Here is a 25,866-nt window from a genome sequence, read left to right as displayed (position 1 = left end):
TGCTCCACCACCTTCCCCTCCTGCAGGTCTAACCTCACACTACTGGAGGTTGGCTGTCTCTCAAATGTTTCCGGGCCATTCAGCATGAAATGGTAATGCTCCTGGGCACTCATATTTTTTTCATGGCTGCCACAGATGTTGGGACATTTCAAGAATAGCTAAAAAATTACAGGCTCACTGAAGATGATGTTTAACAAATATCCTGCAGTACATGTATTTAATGAGTATTGCTGACCCATTAGCTGTTAGTAGCTTTTCGTCCATCTTGGTTGGTCCAGTGGAAGACATCTTGAATATTATTGTATTGTATTACTCTGCTCAATCCTCATAGAGCTGTTTGTTTATATGTATGTATGTATGCATGTATGTATGTACAGTGTGCATACATGCATGTATGTAGGCCCTGTGTGTATGTATGCATGTATGTATGCATGTATGTACATATGTACATACATGTATGTGTATATATATGTATGTACATATGTATGTGTATATGTATGTATATATTCACTAGTAGTAATCAAATGTTTATGTTTACCCTGTTCAGCTATATTACTGTGGTTGTTGAGATATTGCCATTTAAATCTCATCACCATTGTCAAGCAAACATGTCGAGTTGTTCACAAAACGCATTTTAATTTTGAGTTAGGAATGATCCTTTTTCTTTTTTAACATAATTTGGAGTTTTTAGAGATGGCAATTGCTAGATGGATAACCATACGTATTAGTATAGACCTTCATTTGCCCCTGAAGATGTATCCTAATGACTTTGGTCATCCCCTGACATTTAATCAGCTCGACATTTGAGGTTTGTATCATCTTAACAACTATTGGATGAATTGCCATTAAATTTGGTACAATTCCATTGTGCAGAGTGTGAAACCTGCATACATGTATGGATATAAATTTCAAGCCTTTTGTTGCAAACGTACGTTTTGCCACTGTCCTGCTGCAATAAAACTATCCAGCACTTAGTACATCTTACTCTGAGACATGTAGGAAGTTCACTGTAGTCACTAGACTGCCCCAGGATTTTACATTCATACCAGCACTTGAACATAGCTATGCTAGGTAAATGTTAAGTGATTTTCCTTCTCTCTGCAGTGGGAGGAAAGATGAGATGCTTCACAAAAAGTGACAGACCAGACAACTCTGTGAACTCATCAACTGTCTGGAAAGAAGAATACTTTTTGGCACCCTGTAACACCAAAGGAGTGAAACTAAGAGTGGAGCTCATAATAAGCCTTTCTTCAGCAAAGAAGAATGTGTGTGATGTCTTACTTTCCCCTGCTGGAGCTGCTGCCCCCCCGACCCGACAGAGGATAAGCGGACAAAGACGGATGGATGAATGGTCTTACTTTCTTTCACTTTGTTGTGCAGGGCCACGTAGGTTTAAAGGTAACTGCAGGACAGGTATCACATAGTTGCTGTTCATGTTCTTATCTTTTTTCAGGTTTATATGGATTAATCAGCACATCCAAAACTTTATTTGTAGTTTTTGATAAGCCTAAAATTGACATAATAACCGTTAAGGGATGGCATCCTGATTGAAAGGTGAGTGCATGTTTTAGGGGAAAATGTACAGAGGGAAAAAATGACTGTGGTCCCACTTTCAAATCCTAGATGGTCTACTTGGTCTTTGATGCCCCCTGCTGTTCATCCATGATGCATTTCATGCTGCCTTTAATGTCCCCTCACAATCTCCTTCTATTAATTATCTGCAGACATGATAATAATTTGTGTTTTAACTGCATTGGGTGGGAAACTATTTACATAGGCCTACAGTCTACGGCGGGAAATAAAGACCAAACAATTTACGCAACACACCACAACTGCATTTTTCAACGTTAGATGTGATCTTGAATTCTTGGAGGAAAAACGTTTCATTTATTTAATATAGTTTGGCTTGGGTTCAGACCATTTTTTATCAGGAATATGGAAGGAATTTTTAATCTTGCCTTGACTAAAGTATAACATTAACATTAGCCTATTTCAACATTCATCTTAATTTCTTTTTTTTTAAGTAGGCTGCATAATTCCAAAGCATTGTTGTAGGCTATAGATAGACCTACAGTGGGAACATGATATCAATCATTCGTCATGTCGATTCCGTGATTTCCGACAAAACCTGAAGGAGGCGTGTAGTTTGCATTGCGGTCAGCTGACTCTGAGCTGTCATGTGGCGTTTACAGGCAGAGGAGAAGATCCCATGGAGAAAAACAACCTTCTGTGTCTCATCAAACAAAAAGCAGTGAGGTGGTCGTCTGTTCCCGGTGTGTTTGTTACACGTCCAACATGGCTTGGACTAAATACCAGCTGTTCCTCGCGGCACTTATGCTCCTAACTGGATCTCTCAACACATTATCGGCAAAGTGAGTGGATTGATTAATGTTTTCCTACTGGTGTAATGTGTGTGTAGTTACGTTACAGTTTATTTCACTGTAGGATAATTTTCTGTTGGGCCAATGTTTAACGCAACATAAATGATTAACTGTAGGCTAGTGCTTATTAGTTCATTCTTTAGCTAACTTAACTTAACGTTAATCGAGCTAGCTTGTTTATTTGTGTTACAACGTATAAGCATGTTACCAATTCGTAGTTGTAGCAACTGTATCTGTTGGCACGTAACGTGTTCTGGTAAACAGCATGCTAACGTATTGTTAGCATGTTAGCTTAGTAATACATGTGATGGGAAGCTACAGAAAGCTTGTAAGGACATGACATTTCCATTTTATTGCTATGCAAAATAAGCTGACTGTGTCTGTCACAGGATGAAAGATGTGTCATTATATAGCCTTCAAAGCTAACTAACTAACTATAACTTTCATTATCATTTGGTCTTAGAAACATCAGAAAATATTGGAAAATGCCCATTACATCTTTCTAGTCCACACTGAGACTTAATCAGATCTCTTGTTTTGTCCAACCAATAGTCCAAAAGCCAAAGATATTCAATTTACAATTATTGAAAGAAAAAGTCACATGAGAGGCAGGAAACTAATGTTTAGCATTTGCCCTTGATCACAACAACAATTGATTTCCTTTTGACTGACAAAGGGATTGATTGATTATAATCAATCAATCAATCATTTCAGTCCTGAATTGACTCCAGGCCTGGGCTCACTATTTCAGGGCTGCAAATTACCAACCAAATCTCACTATCAATTACCATGCAGATTATAATTTCAACTAACACCAGACAATAGTGAAAAATGAATTTTTAATCTCTTTAAATGACTTGTTTTGCTCAACCAAATGTCCAAATCCCAAATCTATTCAATTTACAGTTATATAAAACTGTGAAAGTCCTAAAATTAAAGAAACTGGAGAGACTATTTGGTATTTTTTCTTGATCCACAACTTAACTGATTAATCACACTAATACATTTCCTTCCTCTCTCGGTACTGCCACGATGGGAAAAGGCTATCCTTGTGAAACAAGAACTTCAGCTTATTAACTTCCCTAACAATTTGTGATGTCAGCTTACTGCTGCCGCACACACACCTCTTTGTCCTTTTGTGGGTTTTATCCGTGAAACAAAACTCAGAAATGATGTATGAATCACGATGTGAGTGCTAATGTGTCAGACAAAGCAAGCTGTGTCATGTTTCCCCAAGAAGAATATCAGCAACTAACAGGTTTCACTACTGAAGTTTCACTACAGTCACCTGACACCAGCTTTGTCACAGCGCTGGTTTTAAAGCCCTACAGCTAAGATCAGTTATAGCATGTAGGTTGATAATTTTGGTGCAAGTTCCCTCTTTCCTTTCATGCAAACATGCACTTTATGAAGATCTTTAACCCAGAACACAGTGACCACCAATAAACAGGAATAATCCTTTGGATCAAGCGTCCTTCTTGTGGTGGATAAGCTCAGAAATTGTTGCATTTAAAGGAAGTGCTGTGTCGTTAATTTTAGGGATCACATTCCCTTGTCTTGCATTATGAAGCAGACCAGACGCTCACATGCTTGTCATGCTTTCTTTGACTGTCTGCCTATAAAAGTCACTGGGTTATGTGGACTTCAGTACTCAATAACTTCTCAAGCAACCTCCTCAAATCAGGGTTCCATTTTAGGTCCAATTTTATTCTATATTTATATGCTTTCACTCTGCCAAATTCTCCAGCGGCACAATGTTCCTTTTCATTGCTTTGCTGATGATACACAGATTTAACTCCCACTGAGATCCTGGCTGCAGGCTCAGACTGCATCAGAGATGTGAACCGCTGGATGGCCCATAACCGTCCCCAACTTAACACCTCCAAATCTGAAATATTACTGTTCAATCCACCCAACACCCTCCCTAGTCCCATCAGCCTCATTCCACTATCCAGTACTATCAAACCCACTGCCAAAAAACTTCATTTTTGACTCAGACTTCACCCCACATATCAATAAAGTTGTCCAGTCCTGCTTCATCCATATCACAACCCTTCTTTTTCTACCGTCTAAATTACTGCAACTCTCTTTTTAACCGGCATAAACCACAAATCACTATCTAATCTCCAGCTGGTTCAAAACTCAGCAGCCAACCTTCTCACTAGCTGGAACACATTACTCCCTCCTAGCTTCACTGGCTCCCTGTCCATTTTAGAATTGATTTTACCGATCACTTTTAAGGCTTGTCACGGTCTGGCCACCAACTATATCTCAGAGATGCTTGTCCAATACAAGCCTGTTTGCAGCCTTAGATCCTTGGGGGGGGGGGGGGGGGGGGGGGGGGGGGGGGGTCTTTAAACCGTTCCTAGGTCGAGGCTTGTAACCAGAGGTCGTTGTTCCTTCTCGATCCGGGCGCCTCGGCTGTGGAACGACCCTCCCGAGGAAAGGCTCGTTGAATCAGTGACTTCTTTAAAATCCCTTCTTAAAACACATTTGTTAAAGACTTGCTTTCATGGGATGCTGTCTTTTTATCTTGTTATCCTTTTGTCTTTTCTATGTTCATCACCACTTATAACTTGGTATTTCCACTTTGTTGTGTATGTATTGGTATGTGTACTGATGTGCTGTGTATATTTATGTTTTGTTTATGTTTTTGTTTGTTCTGGTAAAGCACTTTGTAAGCTGTTGATTTTAAAGGTGCTATACAAATAAAGTATTATTTTTAATGATTTTAAAGTATTTCATGTGAGGGCTTGTAAAACAGATGTAAATCTTCACACTAGTGTTTTATCAGTTGAATGCCGGTGAAAAGCAGGTATGTAATGGTATGGTAATGTAAAAAAAATCCAAACTCTGTAACATACTCACATAGTTGTTGTTGATTAGGCTTCTTTTGATGATAAAATGTCAGAAAGTAGTGGAAAATGGAAAATGCCTGTTAGTTGTTCCCACAGCGCAAGGTGATGTATACAGATTGTTTGTTTTTGTCTGACCTATATATATATATATATATATATATATATATATATATATATATATATATATATATATATATATATATATATATATATATATATATATATATATATATATATAAAAATAAATGGACAGTATACTGTATATATTCATTTTAATATTGTATATGACCGAGAAAGGTAGCAAGTCGTCACATTTGAGAAGTTAAAGTTCGGCAATTAAAAAACACAAACAATTAATCGCTTATCAAAATGATGGCGGATATGACGGATAGTTGCAGCTTTAGCTGTGTGGCTAACCACTTTCTCATTTGGGTGTTTGTATGTATAGTTGGTTGTGTGAAATGCCTATAATTAAGTTGTAATCATGTCTTCTTGTCTGACAGATGGGCTGACATGTTCTCAGCGAAGGGTTGCCATAATGACCCTGAACATGAATTTACTCACCCGTTTGTCCAGGTAAAGTAATAAAGGTGACCGGTTTGTATCACACTTGATCTACTCCGCACCACATTGGCCAAAAAAGGCGGGTACTGACCAAAAATGTGTCTGTAGCACAATTCATAATTACAGTCAGGTATATGCTTTAAAAACATATCATGTTTAGTTATTGGTTAATCAGATAGTTACTGATTTAAATCACAATATTTCCAAATTTTGTTCTGACAAACTGTGTATGCCGGCACGGTGGTTCAGTGGTTCTAGGTTGGACCCTTTGGCCCTTCTGTGTGGAGTTTGCTAACACATGTTCTCCCATGTGTGAGCATGTTGTTGTTTTTTTATCTGGTTTCTCCAGCTTTCTCCGACAGTGTACAAGATATGGTGTTTATTAATAGTTTAATTGTGTTGACTCTAAAAAGTAAAATCCAATCAATAATTGTTTTCTGAACTGCTGTAAAATCAAAAATGTCCCCTCTGTCTCTTCCTTTCACTCTCCATGTCCAGGCAGTGGGTATGTTTCTGGGTGAGTTCAGCTGTATTGCGGTCTTCTACATCTTACTTTGGTATGACAGACGTCGCCCAGAGCCCAAGATAAACCCAGGCCAGAGCTTTAACCCTCTCCTCTTCTTCCCACCTGCCATGTGTGACATGATGGCCACCTCCATCATGTATGTTGGTAAGTAAACGTTTTGTCAAAGTCATCCTGTGTTGTTTATCTGGTGTTTGTTGTATGCATTAGCATTTGAAAGCTTGTGTCCTGATCTGTTTTTCCACTTCAAAGGTCAATAAAATGACGTAAATCCCATTAGCCAAACTGAAAAGAGGCTCTCCTTAAAGAATCCATTTGTCAGGAGAAAGATAATCAAATCAAAGATGGTGTTGTTTTCCTCAGTGTCAATTGGGTGTAGTTTGCAGCCACTGCCTTTCAACTTCATTGAGTGGAAGGCTTTGATTGTTTACGTGTCACGGAGAAAAAAAGAAAAAGGAAAAAAAAAAGGGCATTTCCAGATGATAAATGTGATCATGTGTCCAAGACAAATGTCCTTGGTGGACAATAATTTTTTTTTTAGAAAATGAACTTGGTTAATGAAAGTTTTGGGGTTCGCAGCTCTCAACATGACCAGCGCCTCCAGCTTCCAGATGCTACGCGGCGCCGTCATCATCTTCACTGGTCTGCTTTCTGTGGCATTCCTGGGGCGACGCCTGATATTCAGTCAGTGGCTCGGCATCTTCACCACCATCCTGGGCCTCATCATAGTGGGCCTCGCCGACTTCTTCAGCGAGCACAAAGACAACCCGCACAAACTCAGCGACGTCCTCACAGGTGAGGTGGATTTTAGTTTTGATGTGCTGTTGTAATCATGTAGTCAATAAAGTGTAGCCATCATTTGGTTAAATGTTTTTCTTGTGATACAGTAGAGCAGGCAACGTACCTACGTTAACTATTTAATTATAACAGCAGTAAATTAAAGACAACTACTCTCTTCTGTCCTGCAGGAGACCTTCTGATCATCATGGCTCAGATCATTGTTTCGGTGCAGATGGTCCTGGAGGAAAAGTTTGTCTACAAACACGATGTCCATCCGCTTCGGGCTGTTGGCACCGAAGGTACAGCAGTTGTTTGCAGTTACATGCAGTTACATGTGTTTGAGATGGGGGGGAGGGGGGGATAGAATGCACAAATATCCTGAATTCCCAGTCGAAAAAATGTCAATAATCAAAGGTCAAATAACAACAGATATCAGTCACCTTCTAAGAGGAAGGAAGATGGAATCAATAAAACAGAGTATTGCAGAGTTTCAGAGGCCCTTGTGACAGTGATGTTCGATTTACAGTATTTGCAAAAGGATTAAGTAGGAGTAGTACTGAGGGACAAACACGGGAACTTACTCCACATTGTATACAGAGTTTGACCAAGTAAATTAATACATGTTTAAGCAGCATTAATCAATGTCAATGATCTCTTTCAGTGATGAACCCACAGCTCATATGAGCTTTTCAGCATCTTTCAGCCCGTTATTTTACTTGGACCGACTGCAGCTTTAGTGCTAAGCTTTACTCTCAGCGCTCTCTTGTTTCTAGCAACGCAATGCAACAGCTCTTAGTGGAAAAGCTCTAAAATCCAACTGAATACGACCTGCTCAGTACCTAAAGGCAGACAGACAGTTAGCAGCTAGCTGGTGAACATGGTGGAACATTGAGCAGCTAAATGAAGCCAAAGCAACTAAAAGGAGTGAATACTGGAATTACATTCTTCAGCTGGCCAAAAACAGACCTGCTAATTTTGTTACAGTGGCTAGCATAAGTTTACACACACATGCTCAAGTTAATTAAAAAGAGGAATAAAAAAAAAAACTTTTATGGACACCAATTTTGTGAATGAATAATATATTTTAAATAAAAAAATGATCTTCCTTCAAATACAAGGGGTATACGTATACACAACTCTATGTTAAATTCCCATGTTTGTTTTTAAAGGCCAGTTTTTTCATGGATCAGGATACAATGCATCCTGATAAAGTTCCCTTGGCCTTTGGAATTAAAATACCCCCCCCACACACACACACACACACACACACACACACACACACACACGCACACACGCACACACACACACACATCATCTGTGTACCCTTCACCATACCTAAAGATAGGCATGGGGAAGTTTCCATAAGATCATCTCAATGCAAATCAAACTAGCTGTTAGGCTAACTGAAATAACACCATGCCTGTCTCTGTATCTATGTTTTAGCCTCTTATACTTTTTTTCAGCTGTTTTTAATGAATGTCTGCCACTTATCACCTTATTGCACTTAATTATTATTATTATTATTATTATAATTAGGACATTGTTTCCCAACCTGTGGGTCCCAAGATACATCTGAGGATTTGTAACATGTCTGACAAGGGGAAAAATACGGAAAACGTTTCTGCAACCAAAGTTATGCTTATATTATTTTTTTTTAGACTTTCCTCTAATCTTTGCTATTGTCTTGTGAATAACTGGAGCAAAGGTAAATGCAGCAAGGTAAGTCTCTCTTTGGTGGTCTGGTGGACTGGTCACATGCGGTGATGAATGGTTCCCAGAAGACTTGATTCCCCACTTGATGTCCTTCTTTCCCCTACCACAGGATTCACCACTAATGTCAACATATAACCACTATAGTTTTACACATGGTAATGCATGGTCAATAAAGCTAATTAATGTGAAATTATACCTCATTTTTTTGTTTAAATAAAGCAGAAATAATGTTTTTTTTTTTTTAGGATTAGGACCAATTGTGAAAATTCTGTGAAAATAGTCAGAATTCTGACGTTAATCTCAGAATTCTAAGATTAAAGTCAGAATTCTGACTTCAGACTTTTTTCTCAGAATTCAGACTTTTTTTAATTCTGAAAAAAAAGTCAGAATTCTGAGAAAAAAGTCAGAACTCACATAAAATTTTCACCAGTGGCTCTAATCCTCACCACAGACACAAAAAGTCTAGTCAGGATACGGTCTGGAAACCATTTTATTGTTGTTGTTTTTTCAAATGCTATAAAAAAAATGAATAAAACACCCACAATTCAATGAAAGTAGTGAATTGATCATTTATTCTATTGGCTAACGGACAGGTTAAAGGGTCACAAGCTCAAAAAGGTTTTGGACCACTGGTCATAAATTCCGTTTTCCATTTGCAGGTTTCTTTGGGTTCTTCGTCCTGTCGCTGCTTCTCATCCCGATGTACTTCATCCACACCTTCAACTTCAGCGACAACCCAAGGCAGGTCCTGGAGGACACGCTGGACGCCTTCTGTCAGATCGGACACAAGCCTCTCATCCTGTTGGCTCTGCTGGGCAACACTGTTAGCATCGCCTTCTTCAACTTTGCTGGCATCAGCGTCACTAAAGAGATCAGCGCCACCACCCGCATGGTGCTGGACAGCCTGCGCACGTTGGTCATCTGGGTGGTGAGCCTGGCGCTGGGCTGGGAGCTGTTTCATGGCCTGCAGGTGCTGGGCTTCCTGGTCCTGCTGGTGGGTACAGCGCTCTACAATGGACTGCACCGCCCCCTGCTGGCCAGGATACCGTGCTGCGTTGACATGGTGAACTCAGAGCAGCAGGAGGACACCCCCGGGGAAAGAGAGAGACTGCTGGGGGACGGCAACGTGCAGGCCGCAGAACAGAGCTAAGACTTGAGCCCCGACGACGTCCCAGGGAACTGGGAATGAAATGGAAAATGAATCATCAACATATTTTTTAAAGTGTTTTAAAATGACTGAGCTTCTATACCAAGTGTTTTTTTACTTGCTATTTTAAATAACTAGCTTCTCTTTCTCTGAGTTGTAGTTTTAAGGCTGTAATGCACACTAAGAAAAAAAGGGAACTGTCATTAAATCACACTTGTTAAATGGTGTTTTAGTATTTTTACTCAGGCCTGTGTTGACATACAGAAGACAACTACATGTAATAAGATGTAATGTGTTGACAAAAATAGATATTTTTTAAAAGTAAATACACATCTGAAACAATGCAAAGTCTTGAAACATCTTTGTGCTGCACGATTAGATATTGTTTTTGACAATCAATGGATTCATTAATCAAAAAAGGAATGGACAAAGTTTTAATAATCAATTTATCGCCACGATAGTTAACCCAGGAAAGAAGTAGCTTCTCTTTCCAGCTTCTTAAAAGTGAAGACTTGCTGCTTTAAACTCAATATTTTTGGGTTTTGGACCGTTGGTTGCACAAGACATATTTGAAGACATCATCATAGGCTCTCAGAACTGGTGAGTTGAAAGGTTTACCCTTTTATGACATTTTGTATCCTAAATGATTCATCTAAACAAGTCGCAATGCAGTCTGCATGAAGTGCGGCCCGGATGTGTAGAAGGTTCGTTCTTGCGGTGCTCTTCAGCTTGGGGAACCAGGATTACAAGCATTTAAGGACACTGAAGCACTCGGGAGGGTAAAGTTCTAAAAGAGCCTTTAATATATTTCTTTGCTAAATTGTTCAAACAAGGCAACACATTTGGGCGGTTAGGGCTTTAAGGTCAGTATTATCAAGGTAAGTATAAAATGTTTGCATTCAAACTGTATTTTATAGCCTATTGGCCTGTAGTCACATGGTCAGTAGGTGAAGCGTCACATAATTGTTGGGTAGTCACATGACAGACCCAATTCAGCAGTGAATCAAACAGCAATAATCAAATTTAAAATGATTTTTTTTTAAATGCTTGTAAATACAAAGTTTTTTATCAGAAGGGACAGAAAAGGAAAGGAATGACCGTAATGATATCTGACGATATAATGAACACTAATATTTTTTAAATGCAAACTTGTGAAATATACATCATCCTCTAACTTGAAATAACATTATGTTCTTCCTTGCAGCCTCACTGGCCCCGATAGGATGGAAATTCAAACAGAATTGGGATGAAGATTTGACGTTGGAGCTCTGCGAGCAGCCAGTAAGGGGTCCAGTGTCACCAGCCCCGACACCAGCAGCTGACACCTGCCTTCACTTCCTGAGTCAACCCAACTTCCTCCCTGAAGACCGCTCGTATGCTTTAGTGGAAGTCAAAGGTTAAACGCAGGAATCCCCAGAGGTCCACACACACGACCCCGTCCGGGAACAGGAGGAAGGAACATGTGTTAATTGACCAAATACACGTGAACCACATGAACACACTGATGAAGAAGTTAGTGTTGTTGCAGATGAACTACTATCAGCTACTCCACAAAACATCCAGGAAACCGATTGCCTTGAAAAGTTAGTAGGTTTATGTCAACTTTATATCTTCTAGTTAGGTTGACTTTGATTAAGTTGGATTTACTTAATTGTGTGAAGTTGTCAAACTTAAGGAGGGCAAGTGATTTTAACTACTTCTATCCATTATTATAAGTGTGGTCAAATACTCATTTAAATGCAATAACCACTAGGCTTTCTGGAGAAGAGCCATTGTGGGTCCTTGTTAATTTTATTTGCTTTTGATTGATTGGATTTTGTTGTTACTCGATTCTACAGCTTTATGTTCTCAGTCCAAAATCACACACACGCACACACACACGTATACGTCTATTGTGTGTCTTAGTAACACACAAAATGACCGCTAGATGGCAGCATTTTGCTATTGAAAAAAATTAAACGCTCTTTAATGTGTGGCTGCTGGTTAGGGTTCTAGGCTGCTACTTTGTTAACTACGGAGGAAAAATAGACATTACATTATGTTTTCTACAGCAAGATTATGGTCATGAAGCAGAATGAATCCATTATAAATGTGTGTATAGAGCTTTAAATGGATATAAATACATTAAATGTTTTTTAGTGCTGCACAACTCTTGAATGAATATCTTGAATATCTACAGCTTGAACATCTACAGCCCTAAATAAATGCTATATATATATATATATATATATATATATATATATATATATATATATACACACACACATTTTAGCATAACGTATTTTAAATTATAAGTTGATAATTGGAAGAGCTTTTGTGTTCAGAAAGCACCACAGGTGTTAAACACATTTCGTTTTAGGGAAATGTGATTATAGCGCAGCAGCTATACAGTTGGACCAAGATATGCAGCCTGTGTGATAAAAAATAAAGATATTTAAAAAGCCCAAGTAGAGAAGACTCCTGGGACAGCGTGGAAAAAACATTTCCAGTAGCTGTTTTCTGGACAAATTTGTCCCGATGGGATCTGTCCTCCCATGAGACAAACTGACCTTATCTAAACCCCGGAGAAAAAGCCTGTGAAATGCTAAAATTGATAGATAGATAGATAGATCCCCAATTAAAGTCTTGTATATTTTGATCTTTTTAACCATCCCTAAAGTGTGCTTTAAAAACATTTAATAATAATGCTGTCTTGAATATTAAATGTGTGAAACTTTAAAAATGTTCATGTAAACTGTGTCATGTTTACAGGAGATGAAACACCTCTGCTTTGCACCTTCAGACACGCTGCTGCGGTTTGGAGTTTCTCGGCGATGACTCGTATTGTTCCGCCGCCGCGGATTGATTTGGCGGAGATGTGACGCGGTAAAACTGCAGAATGCTCTGCTCTGCGTCAGACCGCCGGGAACAAACAGCCTGATCACGGCCCTCAACGCGTCACCTCACAACATAACATTCTTTACGATGTCATGTAAATTCAATACAAATGCTCATTTTGTTGTTTTTTGGCCCATTTTGTTTCAACTTAAAGCCGTTTTTGAACCTATAGGCCTAAAGAAGTGAACATTTTTTCGGTTTCTGGTGAACAACACTTTACTGTTATCCTCACTTTATCAGCGCCACAACAACAACACTTCCTTGTTTTACTCCATCACATGTAGCTGAACTAACCAATCAGCTAGCAGAACTTAGACTCAGGTAAATGTCTATGGGAAAGCAACAGAGGCAGATTCTTAATTGCTGATGTAAGTAATTAAACATGTAAATGTGCAAGTAGGCTACTGACTGTTTAAACACAAATAGTAAATCATATGAAAATGTAATACAATTTACAAATATAAGTAGTTTTTTATTACTATTATTATTATTAGAGGTTATCTGCTATGTATTTCCTTGTTAAACGACTGCCAACTCAGTCATTAAGACAAAAATCGTAACTTTGCTTTATTTCTTTTGCAGTGGCTTGTGTTCCTGAGGACAGGAGAAGCAGCAGCAGCAGCCTAATGGTTTGTTATTCTGACCTTTTGTGTTTCCATTAGTCTCTCCTGTGCAGTATTTAGCTCACTGCGCTGCTTACAGTAGGCCTAGGTGATTTAACCGTGTGTACATTTGCACACCGGACCTGTAGAGGGCCCTGAACCTGCCGCACAAGAGGCGACTTTAATCTGTTCTAATGTAAACACGTGGTTTTGCTCAAAGGCACTGAGTCGCCGTCATATTTAAAAGCTTCCATTAAAGCAGCTCCTTCAGTTTGTTTACAGCAGAGGGCAGGCCGGGGTGAGTGTGATTAGTCTACCACTCCATTGCCCAGCTAATGATGACCACTTAATGTTTTAAACTCTCACTGTGCATAGCAAAGAGGCAAAAGCACACTACCACAAAAGGAAACACAGGGCAGCCGCTGGACTCAGATGAGGTCATCATTCATTCATTCTACCTTCATATTGGACCTCGGTTCTGTCATTTGGTTAATCTTACCCGTTATTAGCTGAGGTGGAAGAAGTACTCCTCCTATCTTTTACTTCAGTAAAAGTAGCAATACCACAAGAAATGAATGCTTTTTTTTTACCAAAGTAAAAGTGAAAAAGTATTAGCCTCAATATTTTAAGTAGCCTACTCATTTTGCATACTGGACCATTAAGACTATATTATATTATTGGATTGCAATTATTGATGCATTAATGTACCTTTATGTTGCAGCTGGTAAAGGTGTGGCTAATTTTAAATACATACAAAATGTAGTTGTTGATTTATACGTTGTACCAGCCATCTAAATCTGCAAAGTAAATTGTAACTAAAGGTATCAAAGGAATGAAGTGGAGTTGAAAAAATGGAAATACTCCAGAAGCCTACCTACCTCTCCAGTAACGCACGCGCCACTGAGAGTTTCCAGATCATCGCCTGTGTTTCTGTCAGTCCAATTTGAGTCTGTGTAACACTTATTTAACGCCTGAGAAACAAGTTTCCAATCAACACCAGTCAACTCCAGATCATTTCAATAAAAAAATCAACACCCATTACAACTTTAAAATTGTAGACAGTTGTGACAAACTCCAGACTGTAAGGATTGGGGGCAGTTTAGGTTTTCTTTGTCTTCCTGTGATCAGATTTTTCCATTTTGAAGGTGAATGATTGCTGTTTGATTCTTTCTCTGTCTGCAGCTGCTGTAGTCGCTCCACATGGACGGCACACAGCGACTAAAGCACTGCTGAAATGTAAGTACAGTTGTGATGTCGTTTCCATTTTAAGCCCCTTTATGCTTCTACTGAAGGAACATTTTTTTACTCTGTTACGTTGATTTAAAACCTGTAGTTATTAGTTACTTGTCACAGATTACAGTTTTTTGTAATAAAATTAAAACTGCACATACCTTCAACCTTTAACCTTGACAAAGCACCTTGAAAATATGATCTACTAAAATTACAATAACATTTTGGAGATTTAACCAATGGTTTAAATTTGTGGCTAGTGACCTCTCAGTTGTCAGCAGAGACATTTCATCTTTAAACTCACAGGGTTTCTTTTAAATAACTGTTTAGAGACCAAAGAGTTGAAATCATCTTAGATTTCACATTTAAAAGAGCAAAAAAAGTCATATAAATCTTAGCAGAAATTATTATTATTATTTTTTTTTTCATTAATTATCTCACTACCTTATTTTGTGACTCCTATGAGGACTAAACTGCATATACAGTCATTTTAATTTTAATTAGCTACCATGTTGTGTGTGTGTGCGTGTGTGTGTGTGTGCGTGTGTGTGCGTGTGTGTGTGTGTGTGTGTGTGTGTGTGTGTGTGTGAGTGAGTGAACACAGAGTATTTTTCTGCAGGATTTATACTTTTACTTTTGCTACTTTGAGTACATTTTGTTGATTATAATTCTGTACTATTACTTAAAGATTATCACTTAGATTATTTACTTGTTGATGCAGTTTGTTCCGATCAAATTAAAAACTACATTTGAAACAGGTGCAAAAAAAAGGGGGGAAAAATAAGCCAATAACCAGAATAGAGATCATTTTGTCACTGGGGGGAGCTGCTTGTACATTTACTGCCTTCACACTGCCTTCCATTAATGTTTTATGGATTCTGTTTAACTACATTCACAACCTGATGATATGGAAAAAGTCAAGTGTCCATTGGCTTGAAACAAGAGGTATCTTTGGGTATGTGTACTTAAGTACTACAATTACATGTGGGATACCCTGTGACAAATATTGTACTTTACTCCACTATATATTAGTATACAATTTCACAGCTCTAGTTACTTCATAAGTTAAGATTTGCACACTTTACTTTTATTGTCAGAGGTAGTGTAATATACACACTGTCTATAGCTTTTTAAAAGTTGTCTCTCGTCTTACTTTAATTTTTAATTTCATTGTTTCATTCAAAAAGCGCTTCGTCGGTTTTATCTGTTCTTATCTCTCTAATCTTACATAGAAACACTTTAATTTAACTTATACATAAAATATGATGCATTGTTATAGCTTAAACTAAGAGTACAGACCTATTAGCTCCATCTTGACCAACTCCAACAGTAAAAAAAAATGTCTGTGTAATCAGTACTTGTGTTTTTTATACCAAAGTACATCATGCGGGTAATACTTCAGTACTTAAAGTTTTAAATGCAGAACTTTTACTTGTAATGGATTATTTGTACTTTGTGGGAAGGACATTTAGCAGATCTGAATTTGTTCCAACACTGTCCAGAAGATGCTTCTTCATGTGAACAAGATGTGAACCATTTAGAATTTGATTTAATCTTTAGAACACATAATGACAATCGTGTTTCATGAAATAAATATGCAAAGTAGAACAAAACACATCACAAGATGAGGGACATTTGACCTCCTACATGCAAGTGAAAAATCATTTCAGTTCATCTCTACCTCAGAGAGAGTTCAGTGTTTGAAATAAATTGGATGTATTCAGGATTACATAAACAGGGACAGTCTTGTTTTGACTTTATACACATCCCTCAGTTCTGTATTTTTTTTTTTCCTTCTTTCTGGAAATGATGGCAGAGTGCCATACAGAAGGCTGTGTACAATGGCCCAGGTCCCATTAAATCTGCGAAAGTTCCTTCCTGAGGCAAACATTGCCAGAAATAGTAATCTTGGCTTGGAGCTGGAGTCTTCCAGAGGGGGAGCAATAATTCTCAATGTAATAATGGAAATCATGTAATTCTGCCCTGCAGCCTCTGATCCAGCAGCGCTGCAGTCCGAGATGCTCATTCACTCTTCCTCCGCCTGATAAGGCTTCCTGAAAAACACACAGCGAGCAATCAGGCGACAACAATGGGCTCCGTCAGACGCTTTAAACTTCAGGTAGTTGGCGTTGCAGCAGCACGGCTTTGTTTTCATCCGCAGTGAGCATCATAAAAGCTTTGGCGTTTTATTTTTATGCTGGTTGTTTAAACTGCACTGCGGAGTGTATGGGCTGTTCAATGATGGCCATGAAGTAGTGCTGCTGGTTAAATCATTCACGTTTAAGTTGAATAATAAATTGTTAGTCATTTTATAAACCAGGCTAAAGCTGCTAGTTATGAATCGTAAGTGACAATCACAACAAATAGGTTTTGGTCTTTATTAAACACTAGAGTGTGAGAATATGATGGGAAAAGATCCTTTATTCAAGTAAAAGTACATAAAAGTGTAAAAAATACTTTGCAACATTGCAAGTAAATGGCCTGTATTCTAAAACCCTAAGTAGTCCAAAAAAGTAAGCGTACTGCATAAAAATATCCCTGTTGACTGATCTGTTGTCATGACATTATTAGATTGTCAGAGTTACTTTTAACTACATTACTGTATATACAGTTACTGCAGGCAGTTTAGTCGAGTGGTTCCACAACCTGCTGTAGGTGAGAGGCCCCTCTAACGGGTCTCAAGATAAATCTGGGGGGATGTGAGATTAATACATTCATTAGAAAGGCTGGGGGAAAAACTGGACTTTTTTTTAATCTTTGCATTTTTTGCAGTACATTGGATAATTTACCTCTTTGAGCCTATTCTAATTCTAATTCTAACACTTTAGCAGCGATATTTCGAAACTTTTTTGACTTTAGTTTATTGTGTTTTTTTATGTACAAAGCTTAATCTGAAAAGTAACAAGTATAGCTATGTCTATCAAATAAATAAGGAAAAAATTACAATGTTTCCCTCTGACATGCAGTGGAGTAGAAGGATAAAGTAAAATGGAAATACTCAAGTGAAGTATATCAGAATCGTACTCATGTGCAGCTTTTGAGGAAGTGTACTTTCTACTTGACTTGTCTATGAAGATGTCTGATGATGATGATGATGAGGATGAACATTTTAAGACTATGAGGGGACTGAAAATGGATTTAGTGGACAACAGGACAATATTCTGTTTCCAAACTATTTCAGAAAAAAAAAAAATCAGACTTTTTTTTAGGATTTTTTTAACTGTGAGTTTTCTTCTTTTTTTTTTTTTTTTTACATTTTAAAGTCCAAAGCAGTTAAAGTCCCTTAACCAGAGACAGGACTCGCTGGCACTGGCAGTGGTCCCACCTGCCATCATGTCTACAGCTCCACAGAGGACTGGCTGGGGAAAGGGAAACAGAGGTGAATAATAGTCCCCAGCAGGGCTCTGGCTAAAAAAGTCCTTTTTCCGTTTTTACAGGTGATTTGTGGATCAAATGCATTTTTTTAATTTATTTTTTTAGATCATTCAATGTTAAGACCTGAATTTCTACGATTCTGCATCGATATGAAGCCAGAAGCAATGTCAGGTTTATTCTTTACGCGCATTACAAAACTATAGGCCTAGACTTTGTGCTGCAGGTTAATGTTTACGCCCCGGCTCTCTCATATACAAAAAAATCAAGTGGTGGTAAAATGTATAACTGCATTAAACGAAGTAATCGGACTGTAGGATTACGGCACGGCTTCTTCACGGCCCAAACTGTCTCAGTAATAGAAACACTGTGATGTCTTCACGAGCTCAGTTACATTCTGTGTCCTCCGTAAATCTGCAGTTTGGGATTCAGCCCTGAATAAGAAATCATCTGTCCAAACCGAAACCCTTTTTTTGTGATTAGTTTGTCATTATTTTCATTTGAAGGTAGATGATTAATATAAGCAGATGAAATGCACCCTTTACAGAAGGAAATACAATCGCTTAATTTATGTGGAGTGGCCCATGAAACATCACACGAATCCACACGTTATAATGTTTAAATCCAAAGGAAACCCTTTTATGTCTTCAGGGACTTCTAAATAAGTCAGAGACTAAATGGTACAAACGTGCACGAATTAATACATAGGCTCCTCTGTCTTTTAAAATCTTTATGAAGAATTTAGTTTTCAGTTCAAGTGGTGTGGCATGCATTTCCTTCTCAAACGGCAAATCACAATTTCCACAATTCAAAATTCCATATCCAGCAACAAAACATTTTTTGTCTTTTGATTTGGAATCGCAAATCTTCTCCTGAACTATGGATTTCTATCGTACAGTAGGCTACTGTAGCTGAAAAAGCCTTAAAGGTGAGACTATAATGAACCCGTCTTGTCATAGCAGCGGCGGATTAACAGTCTATGGTAAAGGCTGATCTGAGGTCTGTGCTTTTCACTGTTTCCCACTGAAAAGCTCATCAGCACCTGAAATAACTCGAGGCGTGCTGCGTCTGCTACATCCTCTTCCCTGGATTGTTTTGACTGCATGATGGAGGGCAAACGTTAAATCTCTATTTTTAATTTTAACCCGGAAAAGTGTAACTCGAAAACAGCATGATAGGAGGCAGTCAGGGTCATCGGCGCTTCCGCCCGCATGAATCAAGACTAAATGAATGCGGGGTTCAGAAGCCATTGTTTCAACACTTGCGAGAGAAACATGCGATCGGAGAGGGGGGGGGGGGGGGCATTATCAAGGACAGTAGAAGAGGGGGAGAAAGTTCGAGAGAGTTCATTTTTTATTGACACTTAGAAATACATATCAAGCATATTAACTTAAACGTATAAACAAGATAATAAAAGTTACCGTTGCACATATTTAAAATGTGTTGTTTTTAGGTCAAGTAAGATATATGCGTTCAAGTCAAAGCAGCAGGGAATATTATAATTTGCATACCTAGGTACTAGCCTATTTAAAATGTGAAAAAGGTAATTGGCCAGGACCCAACGTGTCAATCTTGAGGGGCCTTGCGGATGAAGTATCGCCTCTGAAGTTAATTGTGTTTTGGTTTTAGAGGGGAATCGGTTTCCTCTGTTTATTATGAGCATGGGGACGGATTTGCGTCACCGTGCAACTTGCAAGTCGAGATAAAGTTGCACAAATATTGAAAAAGGGAAGTTCTAACAGTCATTATAAAAGTCCCCCCCCCCTCTGCTCCGGAAGAAATAAGGATTTGTGCTGTATCCTAAAATACTAAACCAGGTTCTATTTTGGGGGCAAATCTAGCAGGAATATCCGCTCATTTAACACGAATCACAGCCCATCAAAAACAGGAAGAGTGAAGCTAATAGAGCCTCTCCTGGGCTCGCGGGGTCATTTCATTATTGACATTATTAGATATCTTTTTACTATTTCATACAGTACAACCGTGTGGCATATGTATCGATTTGATCTTTTATTTTTTTTGCATGGTGATATCAGTACTTTGTGTTGAAAAGTGCCTTTTTGGAACATGTGTAGTGCACTGAGAGTTAATGGGTACCATGTTTGTGTGTGCGGTGATGGGTGTGGGTTCTCTTTAAGTGATCAATCCATCATCTCAGGATCAAAATGACTTCTGTGTGCGTGTGTGTGCGTGCGCGTGTGATGTTGTGTTATTATCCTCACTTGTAAGGGCGTGATGTGAGCGAGTGCAAATCAGCCATTGGCTCAGAAAGCAACCAATCAGTGTCAGCGGGGAAACTTCAGAGAGGAACTGCAGGGTTTGGATTTCAGAGTTGGGAGAGCGATTTTGGCATTGAAGCAAAGAGGACGGTCATCTATCCCCCTAAAACGCCATCCCTGCTTTTTTTACATGCCTGTCCGTTTATACCCTCTTCTGAGAAACAATAAGACGCATTAGAGGCTGCGGGATGTACACGGCCGGGCTGAACCCGTTTTACGCGTCAAATTTCAGCCTCTGGTCTGCGTATTGCGCGGGGGGCTTCGCTGTGGATACCACGAAGAAACCCTCGTTTTGCATCGCAGACATTTTGCAGGCTGGAGATGGAGAGACCATCCCGGGATCCTCGGCCCTCATGTTGCATATGGGACACCACCACCGCGCGCAGCACGGGCACTCCGGCAGCTCGCCGTTGCGTCCTTCTCCCGTCGCGCCCGAGCCGTCGGTGTACGGCGCGAGGGTGAGTCCGACGTCTCCTTACCACAGACACGGACTACAGCTAACATCAGTCAGAACTGCATATAACTCCCAACAAGCCCCCCCGCCTTCAAGCAAAGACCTCAAATTCGGAATTGATCGGATATTGTCGACAGACTTTGATCCAAAAGGCAAAGAAAAGTCGTCGTTAAAAGGTAAGAATAAAGATTGTATTACACGCTGAATTTGTTTTGAACAGTTGAACAATCTTAACAGGTTTGTGGTGTTTAGAGAAGCTTCCTGTCATGTCAGCCAAGGAAGACAATACATAGGGATGTGTTTTATGGCCATTTCTTTTAATGATATCATTAACAAGACAGTCCAAACTTTAGAAACTGAAAGCAACAAAGTAGAAGCAGCTAGTGTAAAGTACCAGTTTATAACACTGACAGGCTTGTTCTCAGAGTAGTAAGAGCCCAAATAAGCTCATAACATGCACTTTAAGGAGCCCTGTGGGGAAATCCTCTGCTCTGTTGCCCCCCTAACCAGAGAGGTCAGAGGTCAGGATCAGCTACAAACAGCTGGAAGTTTGCTCAAAGACACTTAAGCAGTCACACTTGAACTTTGAATTTGTTTGATGGTCTCTCTAAATACCAGACCATCTTGCCCCCCAGGTTGCCAGTGTGACTCTTTGTTTCCTGACTGAAGCCCATCATCTCTCGCTTTGTAACAGATCTCACATCCATCGTTAGCTCGAACCGTCAGTCAGGGATCCACATCCCTATTCAGCCTCCGGCCAGCCAGTACTTCTCCTGCATAGACCCCGGGATGAGCGACGCGTCCTCCATGATGAATTCACTAGGCAGCAGCAGCAGCAGACATTCAGGCCAGCATCAGTTTCAGGACACCTTCCCAGGTAGTCACCACATGTAGGACATGTAAGAGACAGGAAACTGGCCCGTCCAGCTCTCTGTTTTGAGGTGTGAGACACCTGCAGTGAATGTTCCTCTGGTTTCTGTTCTCCGTTTTGTTTTAACCTCATGTCCTCCTCCATATCTTTTAGGTCCGTATGCCGTCCTCACTAAAGACACCATGCCACAGACGTACAAGAGGAAAAGGTCGTGGTCGAGGGCGGTGTTTTCAAACCTGCAGAGGAAAGGACTTGAGAAGAGATTTGAAATACAGAAATATGTCACCAAGCCGGACAGAAAACAACTGGCTGCGATGCTCGGGCTGACAGACGCTCAGGTAAGAAGCCTGTTGACTAAAAGGTCAACAAAAGTTGTAAGAAACAGCTAACGAGATTATTATTGAAGGCAGGTCTTCAAATTAAATACGCAAAGTAGGTTTTCTTTTCCACTTGTTAGCAGTTCAAATGATCAAATAAACAGAGATTTAAATGTATTTATTTCACCTGTCAAGACATTAAAATCATTATATGTTAATGTTTTGGAGGCTTGGTGTTTGATGTCATTTTATTGTTGGATACCATGATGATGACGTACTGTAGCTAAATTATTTACTGTATAATTTGTCAATTCGATATATTTTCTTTGAATGTGGACCCCAGATAGAAGATCCAAATAAACAAAGAAACAATAAGACCACAGGGCTGTAGTTGGGCCGGGTCATTTTTAATAATTACAGTTGTCATAAATTATATTTTCTACTTATTCATAATTCCTTACATGGTTTAATGCTGCAGATTTCACTCTTTCAGCTTATAAAAAATACTTAAAACAGCCTATAAATAAAGTTAGCCACATGATGCTAAAACTACAAAGTCCCAAAAATACTGGAGTGAACAATGCTCCCATTGTCCTCACTGGTAGCTATGGCCTCGACAAACCAATGAAATGATGTCAAATTAAAATGTGGGCTTCCGTATTTGAGGGGAGAGTTGTAGTCACATTCTTGGAGTCCAAAATATCACATCTACGCCTAAAGTATTCATAAAGGTTTATCTGCAACCTGTATTCCTTACACAGATTAAAGGACCAGAAGTTAGATATTTAAAATGAATGAATGAATTAACAAAAGACCCCAAAAGCTCCAGATGTTTAATTGAAGTTGGCACTGCAGCATCTTAGACAACACCTGATTGGCTGAGAGGCGTCCCAGTGAAATGTCACCACATCTTGAGCAACACTTGTTGTTTACATTTCATCACACTGCACTAATGTCACATCCACTCAATCTCCCCCAGCAACATATCAACATGAATAAAAACTCATACAGATTATATACTTTTATAACTATTTCCATCCAATATTACATTAGACATTTTTTATTTTATTATTATGGTAAAAACATTTTCCCTGATATTTAAAGTTTAATAATACTATTTGCACTGCTACATTTTGTATGCAGCTGTTTTTGCCACTTCTCCTTTGCATCAGAGGTCCCACGCCATTGAGACTTACCTGGTTAAATAAAGTTTGAATTGAATCTTCCTGGGCACTGGTTAGCTTCTAGCCTTGGAATGTGCGCAGCAGCCTAAAATGAGTGCATCAATTCTCAAGGTAAAGAGTGAGAGAAAAAACTTTTGTGGAGGCATTATATCCACACACAAAAAAACATTTAAAAAGAGTGTGACTCAGATCTAATGTGCCAAAATTCCGTTAAGTTATTCATTAGCCTCTGCTTAATGTTCTACCTGGAAAAGAAAAGAAAATGGAAGAATATTAAATACATGGACATGCAAACATTCTGCCGTCGAAGGCCTACTGAATTAACAGTCTGGTTTAACAGTGGCTGTGTGTTTTCAGGTGAAGGTGTGGTTCCAGAACAGACGCATGAAGTGGAGACACTCCAAAGAGGCCCAGGCTCAGAAGGACAAGGACAAGGAGCAGGCGGACAAGAGTGCGTCTGAGTCCGGCAGCAGGGAGCCCAAAGATCCGGCGGAGGAGTCCGAGTGTGAGAGCGAGGGACGGAGCGAGTGTGACTCCGACGAGGCTCCGGAGGAAAACTCTGACGGACTTCTAGACATTTCTGAACAAACGAACCAAACCAGCGTGATCATGAGCGGGAGCGCGCCGGCGAGCAGCGCGGAGGGGGGGCCCGCAGGCGCGGAGGCCTCTCAGACAGGCCTGCTGAAATGAAGGCTTTTCACTCTATGGACAATGACTTTTATTATTATTTTTTGACAGAAGAACGACAGTGATGTTAAAACGCACGTGGAGTGTCAATTCAATGCCACTATAAGGGGTCTGCGACCTAAAACCAGGGCTGAATCGGTCTAATTCCTGGGAACAGGTGGAGTAACATTGTTCACGTCACGTTATTTTAGCCCAAACAAGCAACATAGCCCAAAATCATTTGTTGATTTAATTAGATTTGGTCTGGTTTTGTTTTCTGCCCTCTGTAAAGATCTTATGATAAAAAACAGGCTAGTTTAAATTGAACTTCCGGCCACCTCCAGTGTCTCCTTACTGTCGTTTTCCTCTCAAGAGCTTTCGTGTGCATCATGTTTTCCTCATCTGAAGGAAATAATGCGTTTGTGAATTTTATTGTTAGGTTATGAACCACTCGTTTCACGCGATCAATGAAATCTCAGAACATCACAGCCGTGTTCATGTATGTGTTTCGTTTGGATATATAGTTGTGCTATTTCGTTAATAATAATTTGCACTGAAAATATTGTAAATAAAATGTTTCATACTTTGAAAATCGGATCACGATGCATTGTTATTATTAACTGTTAGTCATATTCTTATTGGAATTAATATTAGGCCTATTATTAAAATTAAATACAGATAAATGTATATATAGGCCATAGCCCAGATATACATTTATACTTATGTATGTATATATATATATATGTATATATATATATATATATATATATATATATATATAGCGGTTTTATAGGAGCAGTAGGAAAAATAAACAAGAATTCAAGTTAGGATGCACAAAAATATGCAACAAAACAAATACAAAAAATTAATAAATACATATTTTTAGGAACTAAGACTGTCCAGAATGGGGTGGTGTTATCCGTGAAAATATATAATTCATCATTTGCATAAGAAACACGGAGGCCTATGATTCACATAATTTGAATACAGGAGCCAACTGATATTTACTTTTGTCGAATATTATTAAAAACAAAATGTTTTTATTTTAATAAATGTAATTAATTATAATTGAAATGAGGATCTTGAGCATGATTTATTTCCTTCAGTTAACGTACAAAAAGTCTAAAAGGTTGACAAGACCACCTCACACCTTCATTATAAATGTATACATCTTCTTCTCCTTTAAGAACATTAATGCAACTCAACTAAATTCCTCCTGAGGAGGTTGTTGCTTTGGCAGCGCAGAAAGCAAGAGAAGAAGAAGAAGAAGAGAGTAATTTATAGTTTGTATACATTTACTGGCTCCAGATAGCAGAAACAATCTGGATGAGTATATTTTATGTAACCAGACGCAGATACAATCAACATCTCCTCCATTTATAGTGCTGCTCATAGCCTCCCTCTGCAGACCAGAGTCCACTTCAGATCCGCACTCTTTTTAATATGACTAACAACAAAAGACTGCAGTGAGAGGATAGAGTTGTGTTGAAATGACATTTCCCAATCAGCCTTATCACGATGGTCAACTGCTTGAGATTTAGAAGATAGAAGGGATCTACATCATTTCTGCAATACATATCTTAACTATACACATGTGCAGCACAATTAAACCTGTTTAAGGCTGTTCAATGACATGATGCCATGACACACGCCCTACCTTTATATGTCTATTAAGTCTACCTGTGTCTGTCCGAGTAATTATATTTTACAAGAGCCCCATATATTTGGAATAGCTCATGATGGCTCTGAATTGTCATTCCTCAAACTATACCGGAGTTTTGAGCAAACTGACTAACCTTCAGTGTCTTTAAAAAAGATCAATATTTAATCATATCATATAAACGACAAGACGTCAGTGTTATCAATGGTTACGCCTCTGCTTGTCAGTTTTGAGCAATGGTAGAAAGTAACTACGTATATCAGTATAGTAATGTACTCAAGTACAATTTTGAGGTACGTGTACTTTACTCCTTTTCATGCTATTCTTTGCTTCATTACATTTCAGAGGAGATCATTTTTACTTTTACTCCACTGCATGTATTTGATAG

General features: G+C 38.9%; 2 protein-coding genes across 3 annotated transcripts; both read left to right on the top strand.

The window, feature by feature from the left end:
* Positions 1-2,161: 2,161 nt before the first annotated feature.
* Positions 2,162-10,191, top strand: slc35f6 (solute carrier family 35 member F6). The gene is made up of 6 exons (XM_034900944.1): positions 2,162-2,372; positions 5,743-5,815; positions 6,302-6,473; positions 6,906-7,121; positions 7,295-7,405; positions 9,479-10,191. Exons 1-6 carry the CDS (start codon positions 2,296-2,298, stop codon positions 9,967-9,969), a joined length of 1,140 nt encoding a protein of 379 aa, XP_034756835.1. The 5' UTR covers positions 2,162-2,295; the 3' UTR covers positions 9,970-10,191.
* A 10,125-nt stretch (positions 10,192-20,316) lies between these two features.
* hlx1 (H2.0-like homeo box 1 (Drosophila)) lies at positions 20,317-24,410 on the top strand. 2 transcript variants are annotated; one of them, XM_034900942.1, is made up of 4 exons: positions 20,318-20,956; positions 21,475-21,657; positions 21,805-21,989; positions 23,510-24,410. In XM_034900942.1, exons 1-4 carry the CDS (start codon positions 20,515-20,517, stop codon positions 23,840-23,842), a joined length of 1,143 nt encoding a protein of 380 aa, XP_034756833.1. In that variant the 5' UTR covers positions 20,318-20,514; the 3' UTR covers positions 23,843-24,410. The 2 variants fall into 2 exon arrangements, with proteins under 2 accessions (XP_034756834.1, XP_034756833.1); XM_034900943.1 differs by lacking the exon at positions 21,475-21,657 and having other exon boundaries at positions 20,317-20,956.
* The last annotated feature ends 1,456 nt before the right edge of the window (positions 24,411-25,866 follow it).

This window comes from Etheostoma cragini, chromosome 18 (genome assembly GCF_013103735.1).
Source record: "Etheostoma cragini isolate CJK2018 chromosome 18, CSU_Ecrag_1.0, whole genome shotgun sequence".
Classification (NCBI taxonomy): Eukaryota; Metazoa; Chordata; class Actinopteri; order Perciformes; family Percidae; genus Etheostoma; species Etheostoma cragini.
This window is presented reverse-complemented; position numbering and strand designations above follow the sequence as displayed.